Below are 18,390 nucleotides of genomic sequence, written 5' to 3'. Positions count from 1 at the left end.
TTGAACTAAATATAAGTTCTTATTAATCCATATAATTATATTAGTGGTGTAGTGGTTGTGAATTCTGACAGATATACTTGTCAGGGAGTTATGCTTTAATAGTATGGATGAGGAGGGTGGGTGTAGTTGTTGGGTTGTGGGGTTGTGGACAAGAAAACACACACCACACACAACACCACACCCACCACAACACACACCACCACACACCCCCACCCCCCCCTTTAACACTCACACACCCACTCCCCACCCACCAAAAAACACACACAAACACACTAACCAGACATGGCGACCTGCGAGCGACTAAAAAATACGTTGTATTATGGAATTATGATATTAAGTGAAATTATTTAAGCGAGGGAGGTGATATAAAGTGATTATATTTATAAAATTATATATAAATATATATTTAATATAATATAATTATATATAATATATATATATATAATAAAATATATATATATAATTATAGTATATAATATAAAATATATTTATATCTAAACAAATAATATATATATACTATATCACTATAATATAATAAATATATAAACCCCATCACCACAACTCAAACTCACCATCACACACAAACCAACACAAACACTCCATCCACACACAACACACATCCAAACCACACACACACTACACACACCTACATTCACAACCCACCACTCGCACAACACACCCCAACACACACACACCACCACACACACACACACACACCAACACAACCACACACACACACCAACACACACCACCACACACCAACACCCCACACACCCCCACCAACGCGACACACCTCACCAACAAACACCCACACACATCATATTAGTATACAACTTCCCAATTCTCTTGCTCGTCCTGCACGTTCATTCCGCCGAATCCCGTACAGAAGCGACTCCGTCCACTATCACCATGAGACGCTCAGAGGCCATTCTTTACGGTCAGTCCCAACCTCTCTAACTACTATCCTGTCTTCACGACCACAACACACATCAGACAAAGAGACCTTCACTTCCCCTATCTGCATCCTCTGCACTCCCTGTCATCTTTTACCTCTCACTTCATGTCGGCGTCCTCTCACAGAAAGGGGGGGGGGACGCTTTCTTCTCGCACTCCGCTGTCGGGCTGGTCCTCTCATCGACTTTCCTGTCTTGAGCGTCCTCTCACTTCCTGCTGCGTCCTCCTCACATCCCTGCTGCTCTTGGGGGGGGCTCAACTCAAGGGGAGTTCCGGTCTCCACACGGGTCCATGCCTTCGCTTCTCTCACTTCCTGTAGTGCGTGTCACACTGTCACTGAGGGGGGGGGGGGGGAAGGGGGGGAGGATGAAGGTGGGGAAGAGTGCGACACATTGAAATGGAGGAGTGAAGAATAGAAAGGAGAGGGGGGAAGGGAGAAATGGAGAGTAAGATAAGGACAAATATAGAAAGTATGAGAATAGATAGAAAGGAGGAGGAATAATAATAAAGGAGAGGAAGATGAGAAAGGAGGAGGAAGAGATAATCAAGGAAGGGGGATGAAAAGAGAAGGAGGATAGACACATGAATAGAAAGGGTAATAATGATTAAATGTGAAAATGAGGAGTAATATAAATATAGGAATGAGTCAGATATAAAAATAAATTATGAGTCATCCTTCAAATAAATGTATGAGGAATATCATACAGTAGGAGTGAGAAAGGTAGATAGAAGGAAGAAGAGATAGAAGAAATGCGTGGTTGTTAGAAGATATAAGTAGGAGGAAGACAAGATAAAAGTGGAGGGAGGAAGATATAGAAGGAGGGTGGTGTTGGAAATATAATGAATATCAGAGTATGGGGGAAGTTTGGGAAGAGAGAGGAAGGATAGTTGAATAAATTGGTGGGTTGTTTTGTAGGTTTTTAAGGAAGATTGTTTGAGTGAGGAGAGGGGAGATAGAATGTGGTGGGGGTAGGTTGAGAGATAGAAGGGAGGAAGCAAAGAAGGGGAGAGTTGAGGAAGGGGGAGAGAGATAGATGTGGGGATGGAAGAGTTTTTTTTGGAGTTGTTTTTGGAAGAGATGGGGAGGGTTTGTGTGGTTTAGTTTGGTAGTTTGTTGTGTTGAGATAGAAGGAGAGGAAGAGATAGGAAGGAGAGGAAGAATAGTGAAAGGAGAGGAGAGATAGGAAGGAGAGGAGGTAGGGGAAATAAATGAAGGTAGGAGGAATAGAAGAAATTAGGGAAGAGATAGAATGTAGAGAAGAGATTAGAAGGAGGATGAATAGAATTAAGTATGATTTAATATATATATTAATGTAAGATAAGAGCAATAAATGGAGGATTAATATATATTAATGAATAGGATGGATTACCTCACTTCCTGTCTGCGTCCTCTCACTCCCTGTCTGCTTCCTCTCACTTCCTGTCTGCTTCTGTGGCTTCCTCTCACTCCCTGTCTGCGTCCTCTCACTCCCTGTCTGCGTCCTCTCACTCCCTGTCTGCTTTCTCTCACTTCCTGTCTGCTTCCTCTCACTCCTGTCTGCGTCCTCTCTCCCCCTGTCAGCTTCATCTCAACTTCCTGTCTGCTCCTCTCACTCCCAGTCCTCGCCTCTCAACTCCCTGTCTGCATTCTCTCACTACTCCCTGTCTGCGTCCACTCACTCCCTGTCTGCGTCCTCTCACTCCCCTGTCTGCAGTCTCTCACTCCCGGTCTGGCGTCCCTCGACACTCCCTGTCTGTCTGCTTTCCTCACTCCCTGACTGCGTCCCTCTCACTCCGTCTGCTTTCTCATCACTCCCTGTCTGCTTCCTCTCACTCCTGTCTGCGTCCTCTCACTCCCTGTCTGCTTTCTCTCACTCCCGGTCGCGAGTCTCTCACTCCCTGTCTGCTGTCTCACACTCCCTGTCTGCGTCCTCTCACTCCCTTCTGCTTTTTTTTTTTTTTCCTTTTTGTTTTTTTTTTTGGGGGGGTTTTTGTTTTTTTTTTTTTTTTGTTTTTTTTTTTTTTTTGTTTTTCTTTTTGGGGGGGGTTTTTTTGTGGGGGGTTTTTTCTTTCTTCCTCTCACTCCCTGTCTGCTTCCTCTCACTCCCTGTCTGCGTCCTCTCACTCCCTGTCTGCTTCTCTCACTTCCTGTCTGCTTCCTCTCACTCCCTATCTGCTTCCTCTCACTCCCTGTCTGCTTCTCTCACTCCCTGTCTGCTTCCTCTCACTCCCTGTCTGCTTCCTCTCACTCCCTGTCTGCTTCCTCTCACTCCCTGTCTGCTTCCTCTCACTCCCTGTCTGCGTCCTCTCACTCCTGTCTGCTTTCTCTCACTCCCTGTCTGCTTCCTCTCACTCCCTGTCTGCTTCCTCTCACTCCTGTCTGCGTCTCTCACTCCCTGTCTGCTTCCTCTCACTCCTGTCTGCGTCCTCTCACTCCCTGTCTGCTTCCTCTCACTCCCTGTCTGCTTCCTCTCACTCCCTGTCTGCTTCCTCTCACTCCCTGTCTGCTTCTCTCACTCCCTGTCTGCGTCCTCTCACGTCCCTGTCTGCGTCCTCTCACTCCGTCTGCTTTCTCTCACTCCCTGTCTGCTTCTCTCAGTCCTGCTTCTCTCACTCCCTGTCTGCGTCCTCTCACTCCCTGTCTGCTTTCTCTCACTCCCTGCCTGCTTCCTCTCACTCCCTGTCTGCTTTCTCTCACTCCCTGTCTGCGTCCTCTCAGTCCTTGTCTGCGTCCTCTCACTCCCTGTCTGCGTCCTCTCACTCCTGTCTGCTTTCTCTCACTCCCTGTCTGCTTCCTCTCACTCCCTGTCTGCTTTCCTCTCACTCCCTGTCTGCGTCCTCTCACTCCCTGTCCTGCGTCCTCTCACTCCGTCTGCTTTCTCTCACTCCTGTCTGCGTCCTCTCACTCCCTGTCTGCTTTCTCTCACTCCCTGTCTCTTTAATAATATATTATTACCTTTAAACTCTCGTTAACCTGGTATATTGTCTGAGACTTTACTCACCCTCTCTAACCCTTTACTCTCCTCCTCCTCCTCTTGCTCCTCCTCTTGCTCCTCCTCCTCTCTCAGGAGGTTTCAGAGCTGCGTTCGAGGAGCAGTTCTTACAGTCAGGAGGTGTCTGACCTGCAGGAGATGCTGCAGTGGAAGGACCAGAAGATATCGGTACGCTTCTAAAACACCACAGAAGAAGAAGAGAATTTAAATCTTGTCTGGCTTTTATTTTGAAGGGATATCAGAAATGTCTCAGCCTGTACAACTTCCTGTTTAACATTCCTGTCTTATTATCGTTTTTCAAAACATGAACTAATATTTCTGTATCCTCTGTTTACCTCCTCTGACTGCATCACACCTCTTCCTCCTCGTCCTCGTCCTCGTCCTCTTCCTCTTCCTCGTCCTCTTCCTCCTCCTCTTCCTCCTCCTCCTCGTCTTCTCTCAGGCGTTAGAGAGACAGATAGAAACCTCTAACACTGTTCGTATGGGACGCGACCGCCTCAGAGACAACGTCGTCCAGCAGCGAGATTTACTGAAGGTGATGTCACTGTGTGATGTCACAGAGCCGGCCTTTGATTGGCTGCAGCTGACTGAGTGATTTACCCCCAACAGAAACACGGAGTGGTCGTTTGTCCGGAGCTCCCAACCAATGGCGAGAAGGGACAGGAGGACGATGTCAGCGCAGATTCTGCCTCCCGATTGGCTGAGGAGCCGTCACACTGCGGCAGAGAGAGCATGCTGGGTAAGAACCATTGCAGCAGTGGTCTTAAACTTTAATACAATGACTATAAAATGAAATGCCTGAATGTCGGCTGAATGTTTGCTGACCCACGGGGCCTCTGACCTTTTTAGTATGAGTTTATTTATAATCCAGTCCGTCCTGAAGAGTTCTAATTCTCTTTCAATCAAGACCTGTCGTCGGTCCGGACTGATTCCCAACATCTGCTCACTTTCACTCTCTAACCCTCTGCTCTACTTCGTCCTCCACTGTCTTCTTCGTGGTGTTTCAGGGAGAGATGGAAAGCCAGGAGAAGTAACCGACAGGAAGTACAACCGGAGTCAGGTTGTCAAACGCTCCCGTTCTCTGGCCAGATGCGTTGATGAAGATTTGACCATTGAAAGAACCAAACCCTCAAACCGAGACGTCTTCATGCTCGAAATGGAGCGCTCCTTTGACGATGAAATCTCTGAATCAGCCAAATCTTATCTGGGAGGAAGTCAGGTGTGTGTTAGTATAGCCTCACCTGAAGCTGTCGTCCAATCATCCACAGTTTCAGTCCTCTGGATTACTCAAGAGAAACCCGTGCCGGGATATCCATCCTCAGATAGGGATCTTCAGCCAGATCCTTCAACTGCTGTCGAGTGTCTTTTCCAGCAGAGAGAGAACGATGGGAACAAGAACCAGGACGTAAGATGTTCAGAACAGGAGGTAGTACCTGATAGAAAAGAGTTTGGTGCAGAAGAATGTGAAATAAAAGAGTTCTGTACTCCCACCTTTGGGGACCGGTCCAGAGAAAATGAATCAGCTGGTGGTGACGGACCTCGGTTCGAAGACGGAGATCCTGAAGCCCTCACAAATCTTATAGTCGAAGATGAGTTTGTCTTAACTTCCCAAAGTCCTGTAAACCGAAAACAATCTGCAGGGAGTTTGGGAAGCAGAGAAACCGCCCTAAAGGACGAGCAGGATTTAAGCTGCCCTGCTGTATCTGCAGGTCCAAGCCTGGACCACCACTCATCAGATCGTGATGCGTTTCCAGCAGCAGAGGAGGCACCCGCTGGGGGGAAGTATGGTACAGCTGAGGAACCAAAGGACAGGGGGTTTAATGAAGGCGCTCCCTCTGACAGTCTGAAGTCACCCACCCAGATGTGGAGGGACTGGAACTGTTTGGAGAACATGATTCACAGCATGCTGAGCTGCTTTGTGGAGCAAAATCCCGGCTTTGCAGCTGAAATCTCCAGGATTTTCCCAGAAATCCCAGAGTCTCTGGATCGGTGGATTTCAGATTTCGAGGAGATGGTGAAGATCGTTGCAGAAAATGTCTCAGAGCAGCGTGATGTGGTGGACCAAGAACCAAGCAGACCGATGACAGGAGGAAGTGAAACAACAGAAGATCCTGAAGCTGCTGCTGGACTTCAGGAGATTTTAAAAGAGTCTGGGCTGTTGGGGGGTCATCCTGAAGCCCTTGATGTCTCTGTGGACTCAAAGAAGATCTATGAAGAAGACCAGGATCGTCCTGACCTGGAATCCCCTCAGAACACCTCAGGGAGTAAACCCAGCATTTCTACTTCCGCTCTGGACGTCTCTGAATCCTCCCCGGAAGTACCCGCCTCTGAAGATCTCAGTCCACCCTGAAGAGGTGAAGCAAAGCTGGTCTGAGGAATTCGTCTTCATCGAGATGTTCTTCACTGAACCGGAGGAAGTGGTTGAGACTGAGAAGCCCTGGACCCCCAGCCCTGTAAACTCCTTCAGGAGGATCTTAGAGATCACAGCAGAGGAAATCAGGGCGATGGCGCTGCCTGAGCTGCTGCTGCTGAGCCTGCAGGACGGGATGGTGGAGAGTCTCAACGAGGCGAGACCCACCGAGGACCCGGAGGACCGAGGCATGGACAGCTGTGAGGAGGTGGACGAGGAGGCGGTGGTAACGATATAGGAGTTGGTCTGCTGGAGGGATCCAAGGAACTCAGTCTGATGGAAGGAGTTCGGAGAAGAACGATAAAGTTCTGCTGTTAGTTCAATAAAGTTTAATCTGGGATTCAGAGGAGAAGTTTTTATTGATTTATTGAGGGTTGTGGTTGGGGGAAAACCAGTTTGACCATTATCATTAAACCATTAGGGCTCTGAACTCTACTGTCTGTGATTCTGGAGTTCAGTTGAAGTTCTCAAAGTCTTTCCTAATAAAACCAAATGATGTTGTTTGAAAACTCGTCCAATAAAGAATCAGCTCATCTTTTCCCGGCTCGTCTAACATTCTCATTTCCTTTACAACGTCTGCTGCTACTGCTGCTACTGCTGCTACGTCTGCTGCTACTGCTGCTACTGCTGCTACTGCTGCTACGTCTGCTGCTACTGCTGCTACTGCTGCTACGTCTGCTGCTACTGCTGCTACTGCTGCTACTGCTGCTGCTACGTCTGCTGCTACTGCTGCTACTGCTGCTACGTCTGCTGCTACTGCTGCTACTGCTGCTACGTCTGCTGCTACTGCTGCTACTGCTGCTACTGCTGCTACGTCTGCTGCTACTGCTGCTACTGCTGCTACTGCTGCTACGTCTGCTGCTACTGCTGCTACTGCTGCTACTGCTGCTACGTCTGCTGCTACTGCTGCTACTGCTGCTACTGCTGCTACGTCTGCTGCTACTGCTGCTTACTGCTGCTACTGCTGCTACGTCTGCTGCTACTGCTGCTACTGCTGCTACTGCTGCTACGTTGCTGCTACTGCTGCTACTGCTGCTACGTCTGCTGCTACGTGCTGCTACTGCTGCTACTGCTGCTACGTCTGCTGCTACTGCTGCTACTGCTGCTACGTCTGCTGCTACTGCTGCTACTGCTGCTACGTCTGCTGCTACGTCTGCTGCTACTGCTGCTACTGCTGCTACGTCTGCTGCTACTGCTGCTACGTCTGCTGCTACTGCTGCTACGTCTGCTGCTACGTCTGCTGCTACTGCTGCTACGTCTGCTGCTACTGCTGCTACTGCTGTTACGTCTGCTGCTACTGCTGCTACGTCTGCTGCTACTGCTGCTACGTCTGCTGCTACTGCTGCTACTGCTGATACGTCTGCTACTGCTGCTACGTCTGCTGCTACTGCTGCTACTGCTGCTACTGCTGCTATGTCTGCTGCTACTTGCTGCTACTGCTGCTACGTCTGCTGCTACTGCTGCTACGTCTGCTGCTGCTGCTGCTACTGCTGCTACTGCTGCTACGTCTGCTGCTACTGCTGCTACTGCTGCTACTGCTGCTACGTCTGCTGCTACTGCTGCTACGTCTGCTGCTGCTGCTGCTACTGCTGCTACTGCTGCTACTTGCTGCTACGTCTGCTGCTACTGTTGCTACGTCTGCTGCTACGTCTGCTGCTACTGCTGCTACTGCTGCTACGTCTGCTGCTACTGCTGCTACTGCTGCTACGTCTGCTGCTACTGCTGCTACGTCTGCTGCTACGTCTGCTGCTACTGCTGCTACTGCTGCTACGTCTGCTGCTACTGCTGCTACTGCTGCTACTGCTGCTACGTCTGCTGCTACTGCTGCTACGTCTGCTGCTACTGCTGCTACTTGCTGCTACGTCTGCTGCTACTGCTGCTACGTCTGCTGCTACGTCTCTTAATAAATAGCATATATTTCCAGCTTTTAATCTCTGGAATTAGTCATACAGTTGAAAAGCATTTAAACCATGTGTGTTATTGTATTGTAAAGTTTCAATATCGATTTTTATTAATTTTATGTCGTAAACTCACAACAATATTGGGGGTAACTTCACCACCGAAATGTAGTTCCATTCTTTAATAAATAATCAGATTTATTTAGTTCTTAAAATGTTCAGAAATGTACACTCATTAATCATCCATAGTAAGCATCTTATATTGGGTTAATAATTCTGAGAATAATATTTGTTTTGAACACAAATGGTCAGATAATTAATAAGAATTATACGTGGAGCTCCACAGGGCACTGTGCTCGGCTCACTACGTTTTATATTGTTCAGAGCTGCAGGTAGAGATCATAAGAGATGTCTGTGTTTCAGAGCTGCAGGTAGAGATCATAAGAGATGTCTGTGTTTCAGAGCTGCAGGTAGAGATCATAAGAGATGTGTCTGTGTTTCAGAGCTGCAGGTAGAGATCATAAGAGATGTGTCTGTGTTTCAGAGCTGCAGGTAGAGATCATAAGAGATGTCTGTGTTTCAGAGCTGCAGGTAGAGATCATAAGAGATGTCTGTGTTTCAGAGCTGCAGGTAGAGATCATAAGAGATGTCTGTGTTTCAGAGCTGCAGGTAGAGATCATAAGAGATGTGTCTGTGTTTCAGAGCTGCAGGTAGAGATCATAAGAGATGTCTGTGTTTCAGAGCTGCAGGTAGAGATCATAAGAGATGTGTCTGTGTTTCAGAGCTGCAGGTAGAGATCATAAGAGATGTGTCTGTGTTTCAGAGCTGCAGGTAGAGATCATAAGAGATGTCTGTGTTTCAGAGCTGCAGGTAGAGATCATAAGAGATGTCTGTGTTTCAGAGCTGCAGGTAGAGATCATAAGAGATGTCTGTGTTTCAGAGCTGCAGGTAGAGATCATAAGAGATGTCTGTGTTTCAGAGCTGCAGGTAGAGATCATAAGAGATGTCTGTGTTTCAGAGCTGCAGGTAGAGATCATAAGAGATGTCTGTGTTTCAGAGCTGCAGGTAGAGATCATAAGAGATGTGTCTGTGTTTCAGAGCTGCAGGTAGAGATCATAAGAGATGTCTGTGTTTCAGAGCTGCAGGTAGAGATCATAAGATATGTGTCTGTGTTTCAGAGCTGCAGATAGAGATCATAAGAGATGTCTGTGTTTCAGAGCTGCAGGTAGAGATCATAAGAGATGTGTCTGTGTTTCAGAGCTGCAGGTAGAGATCATAAGAGATGTCTGTGTTTCAGAGCTGCAGGTGGAGATCATAAGAGATGTCTGTGTTTCAGAGCTGCAGGTAGAGATCATAAGAGATGTCTGTGTTTCAGAGCTGCAGGTAGAGATCATAAGAGATGTCTGTGTTTCAGAGCTGCAGGTAGAGATCATAAGAGATGTGTCTGTGTTTCAGAGCTGCAGGTAGAGATCATAAGAGATGTGTCTGTGTTTCAGAGCTGCAGGTAGAGATCATAAGAGATGTCTGTGTTTCAGAGCTGCAGGTAGAGATCATAAGAGATGTCTGTGTTTCAGAGCTGCAGGTAGAGATCATAAGAGATGTGTCTGTGTTTCAGAGCTGCAGGTAGAGATCATAAGAGATGTCTGTGTTTCAGAGCTGCAGGTAGAGATCATAAGAGATGTGTCTGTGTTTCAGAGCTGCAGGTAGAGATCATAAGAGATGTCTGTGTTTCAGAGCTGCAGGTAGAGATCATAAGAGATGTGTCTGTGTTTCAGAGCTGCAGGTAGAGATCATAAGAGATGTGTCTGTGTTTCAGAGCTGCAGGTAGAGATCATAAGAGATGTCTGTGTTTCAGAGCTGCAGGTAGAGATCATAAGAGATGTGTCTGTGTTTCAGAGCTGCAGGTAGAGATCATAAGAGATGTGTCTGTGTTTCAGAGCTGCAGGTAGAGATCATAAGAGATGTGTCTGTGTTTCAGAGCTGCAGGTAGAGATCATAAGAGATGTCTGTGTTTCAGAGCTGCAGGTAGAGATCATAAGAGATGTCTGTGTTTCAGAGCTGCAGGTAGAGATCATAAGAGATGTGTCTGTGTTTCAGAGCTGCAGGTAGAGATCATAAGAGATGTGTCTGTGTTTCAGAGCTGCAGGTAGAGATCATAAGAGATGTCTGTGTTTCAGAGCTGCAGGTAGAGATCATAAGAGATGTCTGTGTTTCAGAGCTGCAGGTAGAGATCATAAGAGATGTCTGTGTTTCAGAGCTGCAGGTAGAGATCATAAGAGATGTCTGTGTTTCAGAGCTGCAGGTAGAGATCATAAGAGATGGTCTGTGTTTCAGAGCTGCAGGTAGAGATCATAAGAGATGTCTGTGTTTCAGAGCTGCAGGTAGAGATCATAAGAGATGTCTGTGTTTCAGAGCTGCAGGTAGAGATCATAAGAGATGTGTCTGTGTTTCAGAGCTGCAGGTAGAGATCATAAGAGATGTGTCTGTGTTTCAGAGCTGCAGGTAGAGATCATAAGAGATGTCTGTGTTTCAGAGCTGCAGGTAGAGATCATAAGAGATGTCTGTGTTTCAGAGCTGCAGGTAGAGATCATAAGAGATGTCTGTGTTTCAGAGCTGCAGGTAGAGATCATAAGAGATGTGTCTGTGTTTCAGAGCTGCAGGTAGAGATCATAAGAGATGTCTGTGCTTCAGAGCTGCAGGTAGAGATCATAAGATATGTGGTCTGTGTTTCAGAGCTGCAGATAGAGATCATAAGAGATGTCTGTGTTTCAGAGCTGCAGGTAGAGATCATAAGAGATGTCTGTGTTTCAGAGCTGCAGGTGGAGATCATAAGAGTGTGTCTGTGTTTCAGAGCTGCAGGTAGAGATCATAAGAGATGTGCTGTGTTTCAGAGCTGCAGGTAGAGATCATAAGAGATGTCTGTGTTTCAGAGCTGCAGGTAGAGATCATAAGAGATGGTCTGTGTTTCAGAGCTGCAGGTAGAGATCATAAGAGATGTCTGTGTTTCAGAGCTGCAGGTAGAGATCATAAGAGATGTGTCTGTGTTTCAGAGCTGCAGGTAGAGATCATAAGAGATGGTCTGTGTTTCAGAGCTGCAGGTAGAGATCATAAGAGATGTTCTGTGTTTCAGAGCTGCAGGTAGAGATCATAAGAGATGTCGGTGTTTCAGAGCTGCAGGTAGAGATCATAAGAGATGTGTCTGTGTTTCAGAGCTGCAGGTAGAGATCATAAGAGATGTCTGTGTTTCAGAGCTGCAGGTAGAGATCATAAGAGATGGTCTGTGGTTTCAGAGCTGCAGGTAGAGATCATAAGAGATGTGTCTGTGTTTCAGAGCTGCAGGTAGAGATCATAAGAGATGTCTGTGTTTCAGAGCTGCAGGTAGAGATCATAAGAGATGTCTGTGTTTCAGAGCTGCAGGTAGAGATCATAAGAGATGTCTGTGTTTCAGAGCTGCAGGTAGAGATCATAAGAGATGTCTGTGTTTCAGAGCTGCAGGTAGAGATCATAAGAGATGTCTGTGTTTCAGAGCTGCAGGTAGAGATCATAAGAGATGTCTGTGTTTCAGAGCTGCAGGTAGAGATCATAAGAGATGTCTGTGTTTCAGAGCTGCAGGTAGAGATCATAAGAGATGTCTGTGTTTCAGAGCTGCAGGTAGAGATCATAAGAGATGTGTCTGTGTTTCAGAGCTGCAGGTAGAGATCATAAGAGATGTCTGTGTTTCAGAGCTGCAGGTAGAGATCATAAGAGATGTGTCTGTGTTTCAGAGCTGCAGGTAGAGATCATAAGAGATGTCTGTGTTTCAGAGCTGCAGGTAGAGATCATAAGAGATGTGCCTGTGTTTCAGAGCTGCAGGTAGAGATCATAAGAGATGTCTGTGTTTCAGAGCTGCAGGTAGAGATCATAAGAGATTGTCTGTGTTTCAGAGCTGCAGGTAGAGATCATAAGAGATGTCTGTGTTTCAGAGCTGCAGGTAGAGATCATAAGAGATGTGTCTGTGTTTCAGAGCTGCAGGTAGAGATCATAAGAGATGTGTCTGTGTTTCAGAGCTGCAGGTAGAGATCATAAGAGATGTGTCTGTGTTTCAGAGCTGCAGGTAGAGATCATAAGAGATGTCTGTGTTTCAGAGCTGCAGTAGAGATCATAAGAGATGTCTGTGTTTCAGAGCTGCAGGTAGAGATCATAAGAGATGTCTGTGTTTCAGAGCTGCAGGTAGAGATCATAAGAGATGTGTCTGTGTTTCAGAGCTGCAGGTAGAGATCATAAGAGATGTGTCTGTGTTTCAGAGCTGCAGGTAGAGATCATAAGAGATGGTCTGTGTTTCAGAGCTGCAGGTAGAGATCATAAGAGATGTCTGTGTTTCAGAGCTGCAGGTAGAGATCATAAGAGATGTGTCTGTGTTTCAGAGCTGCAGGTAGAGATCATAAGAGATGTCTGTGTTTCAGAGCTGCAGGTAGAGATCATAAGAGATGTCTGTGTTTCAGAGCTGCAGGTAGAGATCATAAGAGATGTGTCTGTGTTTCAGAGCTGCAGGTAGAGATCATAAGAGATGTCTGTGTTTCAGAGCTGCAGGTAGAGATCATAAGAGATGTCTGTGGTTTCAGAGCTGCAGGTAGAGATCATAAGAGATGTCTGTGTTTCAGAGCTGCAGGTGGAGATCATAAGAGATGTCTGTGTTTCAGAGCTGCAGGTAGAGATCATAAGAGATGTCTGTGTTTCAGAGCTGCAGGTAGAGATCATAAGAGATGTCTGTGTTTCAGAGCTGCAGGTAGAGATCATAAGAGATGTCTGTGTTTCAGAGCTGCAGGTAGAGATCATAAGAGATGTCTGTGTTTCAGAGCTGCAGGTAGAGATCATAAGAGATGTCTGTGTTTCAGAGCTGCAGGTAGAGATCATAAGAGATGTCTGTGTTTCAGAGCTGCAGGTAGAGATCATAAGAGATGGTCTGTGTTTCAGAGCTGCAGGTAGAGATCATAAGAGATGGTCTGTGTTTCAGAGCTGCAGGTAGAGATCATAAGAGATGTGTCTGTGTTTCAGAGCTGCAGGTAGAGATCATAAGAGATGTGTCTGTGTTTCAGAGCTGCAGGTAGAGATCATAAGAGATGTGTCTGTGTTTCAGAGCTGCAGGTAGAGATCATAAGAGATGTGTCTGTGTTTCAGAGCTGCACCTGAAGAGGCTGGTTGAGGAGAGGGAGAACTTCCAGGATCAGGTGACGCTTATATTCATATCCAAGCATAATAATCCTCCAGGTGTGTGTCGTTAATGAAGAGTGTGTTCAGGTGTGTGTCGTTAATGAAGAGTGTGTTCAGGTGTGTGTCGTTAATGAAGAGTGTGTTCAGGTGTGTGTCGTTAATGAAGAGTGGTTCAGGTGTGTGTCGTTAATGAAGAGTGTGTTCAGGTGTGTGTCGTTAATGAAGAGTGTGTTCAGGTGTGTGTCGTTAATGAAGAGTGTGTTCAGGTGTGTGTCGTTAATGAAGAGTGTGTTCAGGTGTGTGTCGTTAATGAAGAGTGTGTTCAGGTGTGTGTCGTTAATGAAGAGTGGTTCAGGTGTGTGTCGTTAATGAAGAGTGTGTTCAGGTGTGTGTCGTTAATGAAGAGTGTTCAGGTGTGTGTCGTTAATGAAGAGTGTTCAGGTGTGTGTCGTTAATGAAGAGTGTTCAGGTGTGTGTCGTTAATGAAGAGTGTTCAGGTGTGTGTCGTTAATGAAGAGTGTGTTCAGGTGTGTGTCGTTAATGAAGAGTGTTCAGGTGTGTGTCGTTAATGAAGAGTGTGTTCAGGTGTGTGTCGTTAATGAAGAGTGTTCAGGTGTGTGTCGTTAATGAAGAGTGTTCAGGTGTGTGTCGTTAATGAAGAGTGTGTTCAGGTGCGTCTGCTGAAGTCCGAGCTAGACCAGAAGAACAGGACGGGTTCTGATCCTGAGGGGGGGGGGTCTGCAGAACGGCCTTGACCCCCAGCTGCTGGACCTCCAGCGTGAGAACCACACCCTCCTCTTCCTCCTCTTCCTCCTCTCTGAGTGGATGAGTGTTTTGGCTGACGGTGTGTTTGTTCCTCAGGAGATGCTAACCGGCAGATCAGTGACCTGAAGTTCAAGCTGGTGAAATCTGAACAGGAAGTGACCACTCTGGAGCAAAACGTACTTCCTGTTAAGATAGCAAAATAAGAGCCTTCAGAAAAGATGTTTGTCTTCAGCTGATGTTTCCTCTGATCTCCTGTCAGGTGATCCGTCTGGATGGGCAGGTGTCTCGCTACAAGGCAGCGTCAGAAAACGCAGAAAAGATCGAAGACGAGCTGAAGGTGGAGAAGAGGAAACTGCAAAGAGAGGTCTGTATTTCCTACCTGTATACTTCTTGTTACTTCTTGTTTACTACTTGTATACTTCTTGTTTACTTCTTGTTTACTACTTGTTTACTACTTGTTTACTACTTGTTTACTACTTGTATACTTCTTGTTTACTTCTTGTTTACTACTTGTATACTTCTTGTTTTCTTGTTTACTACTTGTATACTTCTTGTTTACTTCTTGTTTACTACTTGTATACTTCTTGTTTACTACTTGTTTACTACTTGTTTACTTCTTGTTTACTACTTGTTTACTACTTGTTTACTACTTGTATACTTCTTGTTTACTTCTTGTTTACTACTTGTATACTTCTTGTTTACTACTTGTTTACTTTTTGTTTACTTTTTGTTTACTACTTGTTTACTACCTGTATACTTCTTGTTTACTTCTTGTTTACTACTTGTTAACTACCTGTTTACTTCTTGTTTACTACTTGTTTACTACCTGTATACTTCTTGTTTACTTTGTGTTTACTACTTGTTTACTACCTGTATATTTCTTGTTTACTTCTTGTTTACTTCTTGTTGACTACTTGTTTACTACCTGTATACTTCTTGTTTACTTCTTGTTTACTACTTGTTTACTACCTGTATACTCTTGTTTACTTCTTGTTTTACTACTTGTTTCTCAACCCGGGTTTAACAATATCTGGAGTAAACTTCCTTTTTTACTCTTAGTGTTTGACTACTATGTTTACTTACCCCGTATATCCTCTTGTTTACTTCTTGCTACAACATCGTTCACCAAAAAAACCTGTATAACTTCTTGTATTTCCTACCTGTATACTTCTTGTTTACTTCTTGTTTACTACTTGTTTACTTCTGTTACTACTTGTATACTTCTTGTTTACTCCCTTTTTTACTACTTGTATACTTCTTGTTTACTTCTTGTTTACTACTTGTATTTTCTTCTTGTTTACTACTTGTTTACTACTGTATACTTCTTGTTTACTTCTTGTTTACTTCTTGTTTACTACCTGTATACTTCTTGTTTTCCTGTTACTACTTGTATACCTTGTTTACTTCTTGTTTACTTCTTGTTTTTACTTTGTTTACTACCTGTTTACTCTTGTTTACTTCTTGTTTACTACTTGTTTACGTTACCTGTTTTTACTGTTCTTCTTTTTTACTACTTGTTTACTTCTTGTTTACTTACTTTTTTACTACTTGTTTACTTCTTGTTTACTTTTGTTTACTACTTGTTTACTACCTGTATACTTCTTGTTTACTTCTTGTTTACTTACTTGTTTACTCTTGTTTACTCTTGTTTACTACTTGTTTACTTACTGTATACTTTTTCTTGTTTACTACTTGTTTACTTCTGTTTACTACTTGTTTACTCTGTATACTTCTTGTTTACTTCTTGTTTACTCTTGTTTACTTCTTGTTTACTACTTGTTTACTACCTGTATACTTCTTGTTTACTACTTGTTTACTACTGTTTACTCTTGTTTTACTCTTGTTACTTCTTGTTTACTACTTGTTTACTACCTGTATACTTCTTGTTTACTTCTTGTTTACTTCTTGTTTACTACTTGTTTACTTCTTGTTTACTACTTGTTTACTACCTGTATACTTCTTGTTTACTACTTGTTTACTACCTGTATACTTCTTGTTTACTACCTGTATACTTCTTGTTTACTACTTGTTTACTACCTGTATACTTCTTGTTTACTTCTTGTTTACTACTTGTTTACTACTTGTTTACTACCTGTATACTTCTTGTTTACTACTTGTTTACTACCTGTATACTTCTTGTTTACTTCTTGTTTACTACTTGTTTACTACCTGTATACTTCTTGTTTACTACCTGGATTATTTACTATTTATTATCTGTATTCTTCATTTTTAAAATTAGTTATTTACTTAAATATGAATTTCTCTTTACATAATTTTTAGAAAATCTTTGTGGATTTGTAATGTGTTGTGTGTGTGTGTGTGTGTGTGTGTGTGTGTGTGTGTGTGTGTGTGTGTGTGTGTGTGTGTGTGTGTGTGTGTGTGTGTGTGTGTGTGTGTGTGTGTGTGTGTGTGTGTGTGTGTGTGTGTGTGTGTGTGTGTGTGTGTGTGTGTGTGTGAAGCTGCGCTGTGCTCTGGATCGACTGGACGAGCTGGAGGTCAGTAACTCCCACCTCCTCAAACGCCTCGACAAGATGAAGGCGGCTCGCAGCGCCCTGCTCACCCAGCAGTGACCCCCCCACCCCCTGTTACTGAGGAGAGGACCCCCCCATCCTCAGAGAGGACCCCCCCTTTGATCAGAGGACCCCCCATCCTCAGAGAGGAGCCCTCCATCATCAGAGAGGAGCCCCCTTTGAACAGAGGACCCCCCATCCTCAGAGTGGAGCCCTCCATCCTCAGAGAGGAGCCCCCTTTGAACAGAGGACCCCCCCCATCCTCAGAGAGGACGCCTCCCATCCTCAGAGAGGACCCCCCATCCTCAGAAAGCGCCTGTTCTGCTCAGCATGCAGCAGCAGGCGGGTGGAGTTAACCTGAGACTGATCATCGTGAATCCCTCCTGACAGGGTAATCTCCCTCCGCCTGTCCTCCGGGTGTTTGAAACAAACACCCTCTCTCAGCACTTCCTGTTTCCTTCAGAATAAGAGACTGTTTACCTTTATTCTGGTGGATTGGTTCTTTATACTGGGGGCTCTGGTTTCCTGTGTTTTAGGGGGGGGGGGGCGGGGTTATGGTGCAGATTTTGGAAGAAGGGATATACTGGCAGTAATGCTGGAATTTCAAAATAAAAGCCCTGATCTAGAGACCCTAAAGTTCTGGAGCAGAAGAGGAGATAATGAGGTGTTCGAGGACCAGTTGGTTTTTATCAGATTTATTTTCATTTGGTGTTCGGGAATTATGGGTAAGAACACTGGAACTTCAAAATAAAAGCCTGGCTCTGGAGCAGAAAAGGAGATATATTTTCTGGTGACGGAGAAACTGTTTTCTGTGAGACGTTTGAGGACCTGACAGGGACAACTGGACCTGAAGACAAATCTGCAAAATGTGAATAAACCACTTCCTGTTTCCTGCTGGAATGACCCTGCAGGCCCCCCACACTTTAACTCTTTTGTTTTATTTTGGCGGGTTCAGGTGACGGAGTGTTTGCTCTGATTGTGTCTGTAAATAATAATCATCACGAAGAATTCAAACCAGAAAATAATATTCAGGTGTTATTCTTTAACCTTTTAAGGTTACACATCTGTGCCCGAACATCTGGAATATTCTTTCTAATCAACCGAGACTTTTTATAAATATCTACTGAACATAAGTCTGTTTATATTTAACCTGCTGTGAGATGTATTCACACCTTTTTCAGCTGAAAAATAGGAAATATTCACTCAGATTTTACTCAAAATACATTTGTTAAAATGTAATCAATGATTCAGAAAGACACATCATTATTCATTCAGAATTTCAGACAAAATATCTGTAAGAAAGTTAATGTTCGGAAGCAGGTGTGTTAAAGCAATCATTCCCGTATTGGATTCACTCTGAATATAAATATCATGTGTAATAATGAGGTGTTAATATTGTGTCAATACGGTGTTGATCATACTGCAATAACTTTCTGTGTGAATGTACCACTTCTTCCTCTGGCACAGGCCAGGTGCTTTTATTTTGACGGGGTGTCAGCACTGTGCAATATTTGGCAGAAAATACAACATAATATTTAATAAATCAACACTATATATCAGTGATATTCCACCAGTAATATTAAATATGGGTTATATAATATCAATATTAATATCAGTAACGGAGTTTAGCTGGGTTTGAAAATAATAAACCCGGTAAAAATCTCACATTGGCTCATGTATTTTTTTAAGCA

The 18,390-nt window shown here is 44.5% G+C and overlaps 1 protein-coding gene and 1 long non-coding RNA gene across 4 annotated transcripts in view; both read left to right on the top strand.

Annotated features, from left to right (window-relative positions):
* The window catches only part of LOC134861161 (leucine-rich repeat flightless-interacting protein 1-like), a 34,522-nt gene extending 16,158 nt beyond the window's left edge, over positions 1–18,364 (top strand). Inside the window, 12 exon segments of the mRNA XM_063878189.1 lie at positions 4,002–4,094; positions 4,369–4,461; positions 4,536–4,665; positions 4,934–6,265; positions 6,345–6,562; positions 12,945–13,155; positions 13,359–13,441; positions 14,096–14,155; positions 14,157–14,202; positions 14,286–14,365; positions 14,449–14,553; positions 16,649–18,364. Coding sequence (XP_063734259.1) covers positions 4,002–4,094; positions 4,369–4,461; positions 4,536–4,665; positions 4,934–6,265; positions 6,345–6,562; positions 12,945–13,155; positions 13,359–13,441; positions 14,096–14,155; positions 14,157–14,202; positions 14,286–14,365; positions 14,449–14,553; positions 16,649–16,759 — 2,562 coding nt within the window. The 3' untranslated portion in view covers positions 16,760–18,364.
* On the top strand, positions 8,425–10,536 carry LOC134861121 (uncharacterized). Of its 3 annotated transcripts, none has more exons than XR_010165373.1 (3): positions 8,425–8,745; positions 8,787–9,340; positions 9,460–10,536. It is a non-coding gene; the product is annotated as an uncharacterized LOC134861121 (long non-coding RNA). The 3 variants fall into 3 exon arrangements; XR_010165372.1 differs by having other exon boundaries at positions 8,425–9,340; positions 9,460–9,697; positions 9,739–10,536; XR_010165371.1 differs by having other exon boundaries at positions 8,425–9,340; positions 9,460–10,339; positions 10,381–10,536.
* Positions 18,365–18,390: the final 26 nt, after the last annotated feature.

Source organism: Eleginops maclovinus, chromosome 24, assembly GCF_036324505.1.
Source record: "Eleginops maclovinus isolate JMC-PN-2008 ecotype Puerto Natales chromosome 24, JC_Emac_rtc_rv5, whole genome shotgun sequence".
Classification (NCBI taxonomy): domain Eukaryota; kingdom Metazoa; phylum Chordata; class Actinopteri; order Perciformes; family Eleginopidae; genus Eleginops; species Eleginops maclovinus.
The sequence above is the reverse complement of the archived record's forward strand: the minus strand, read 5'-3'. Positions and strand labels throughout refer to the sequence as shown.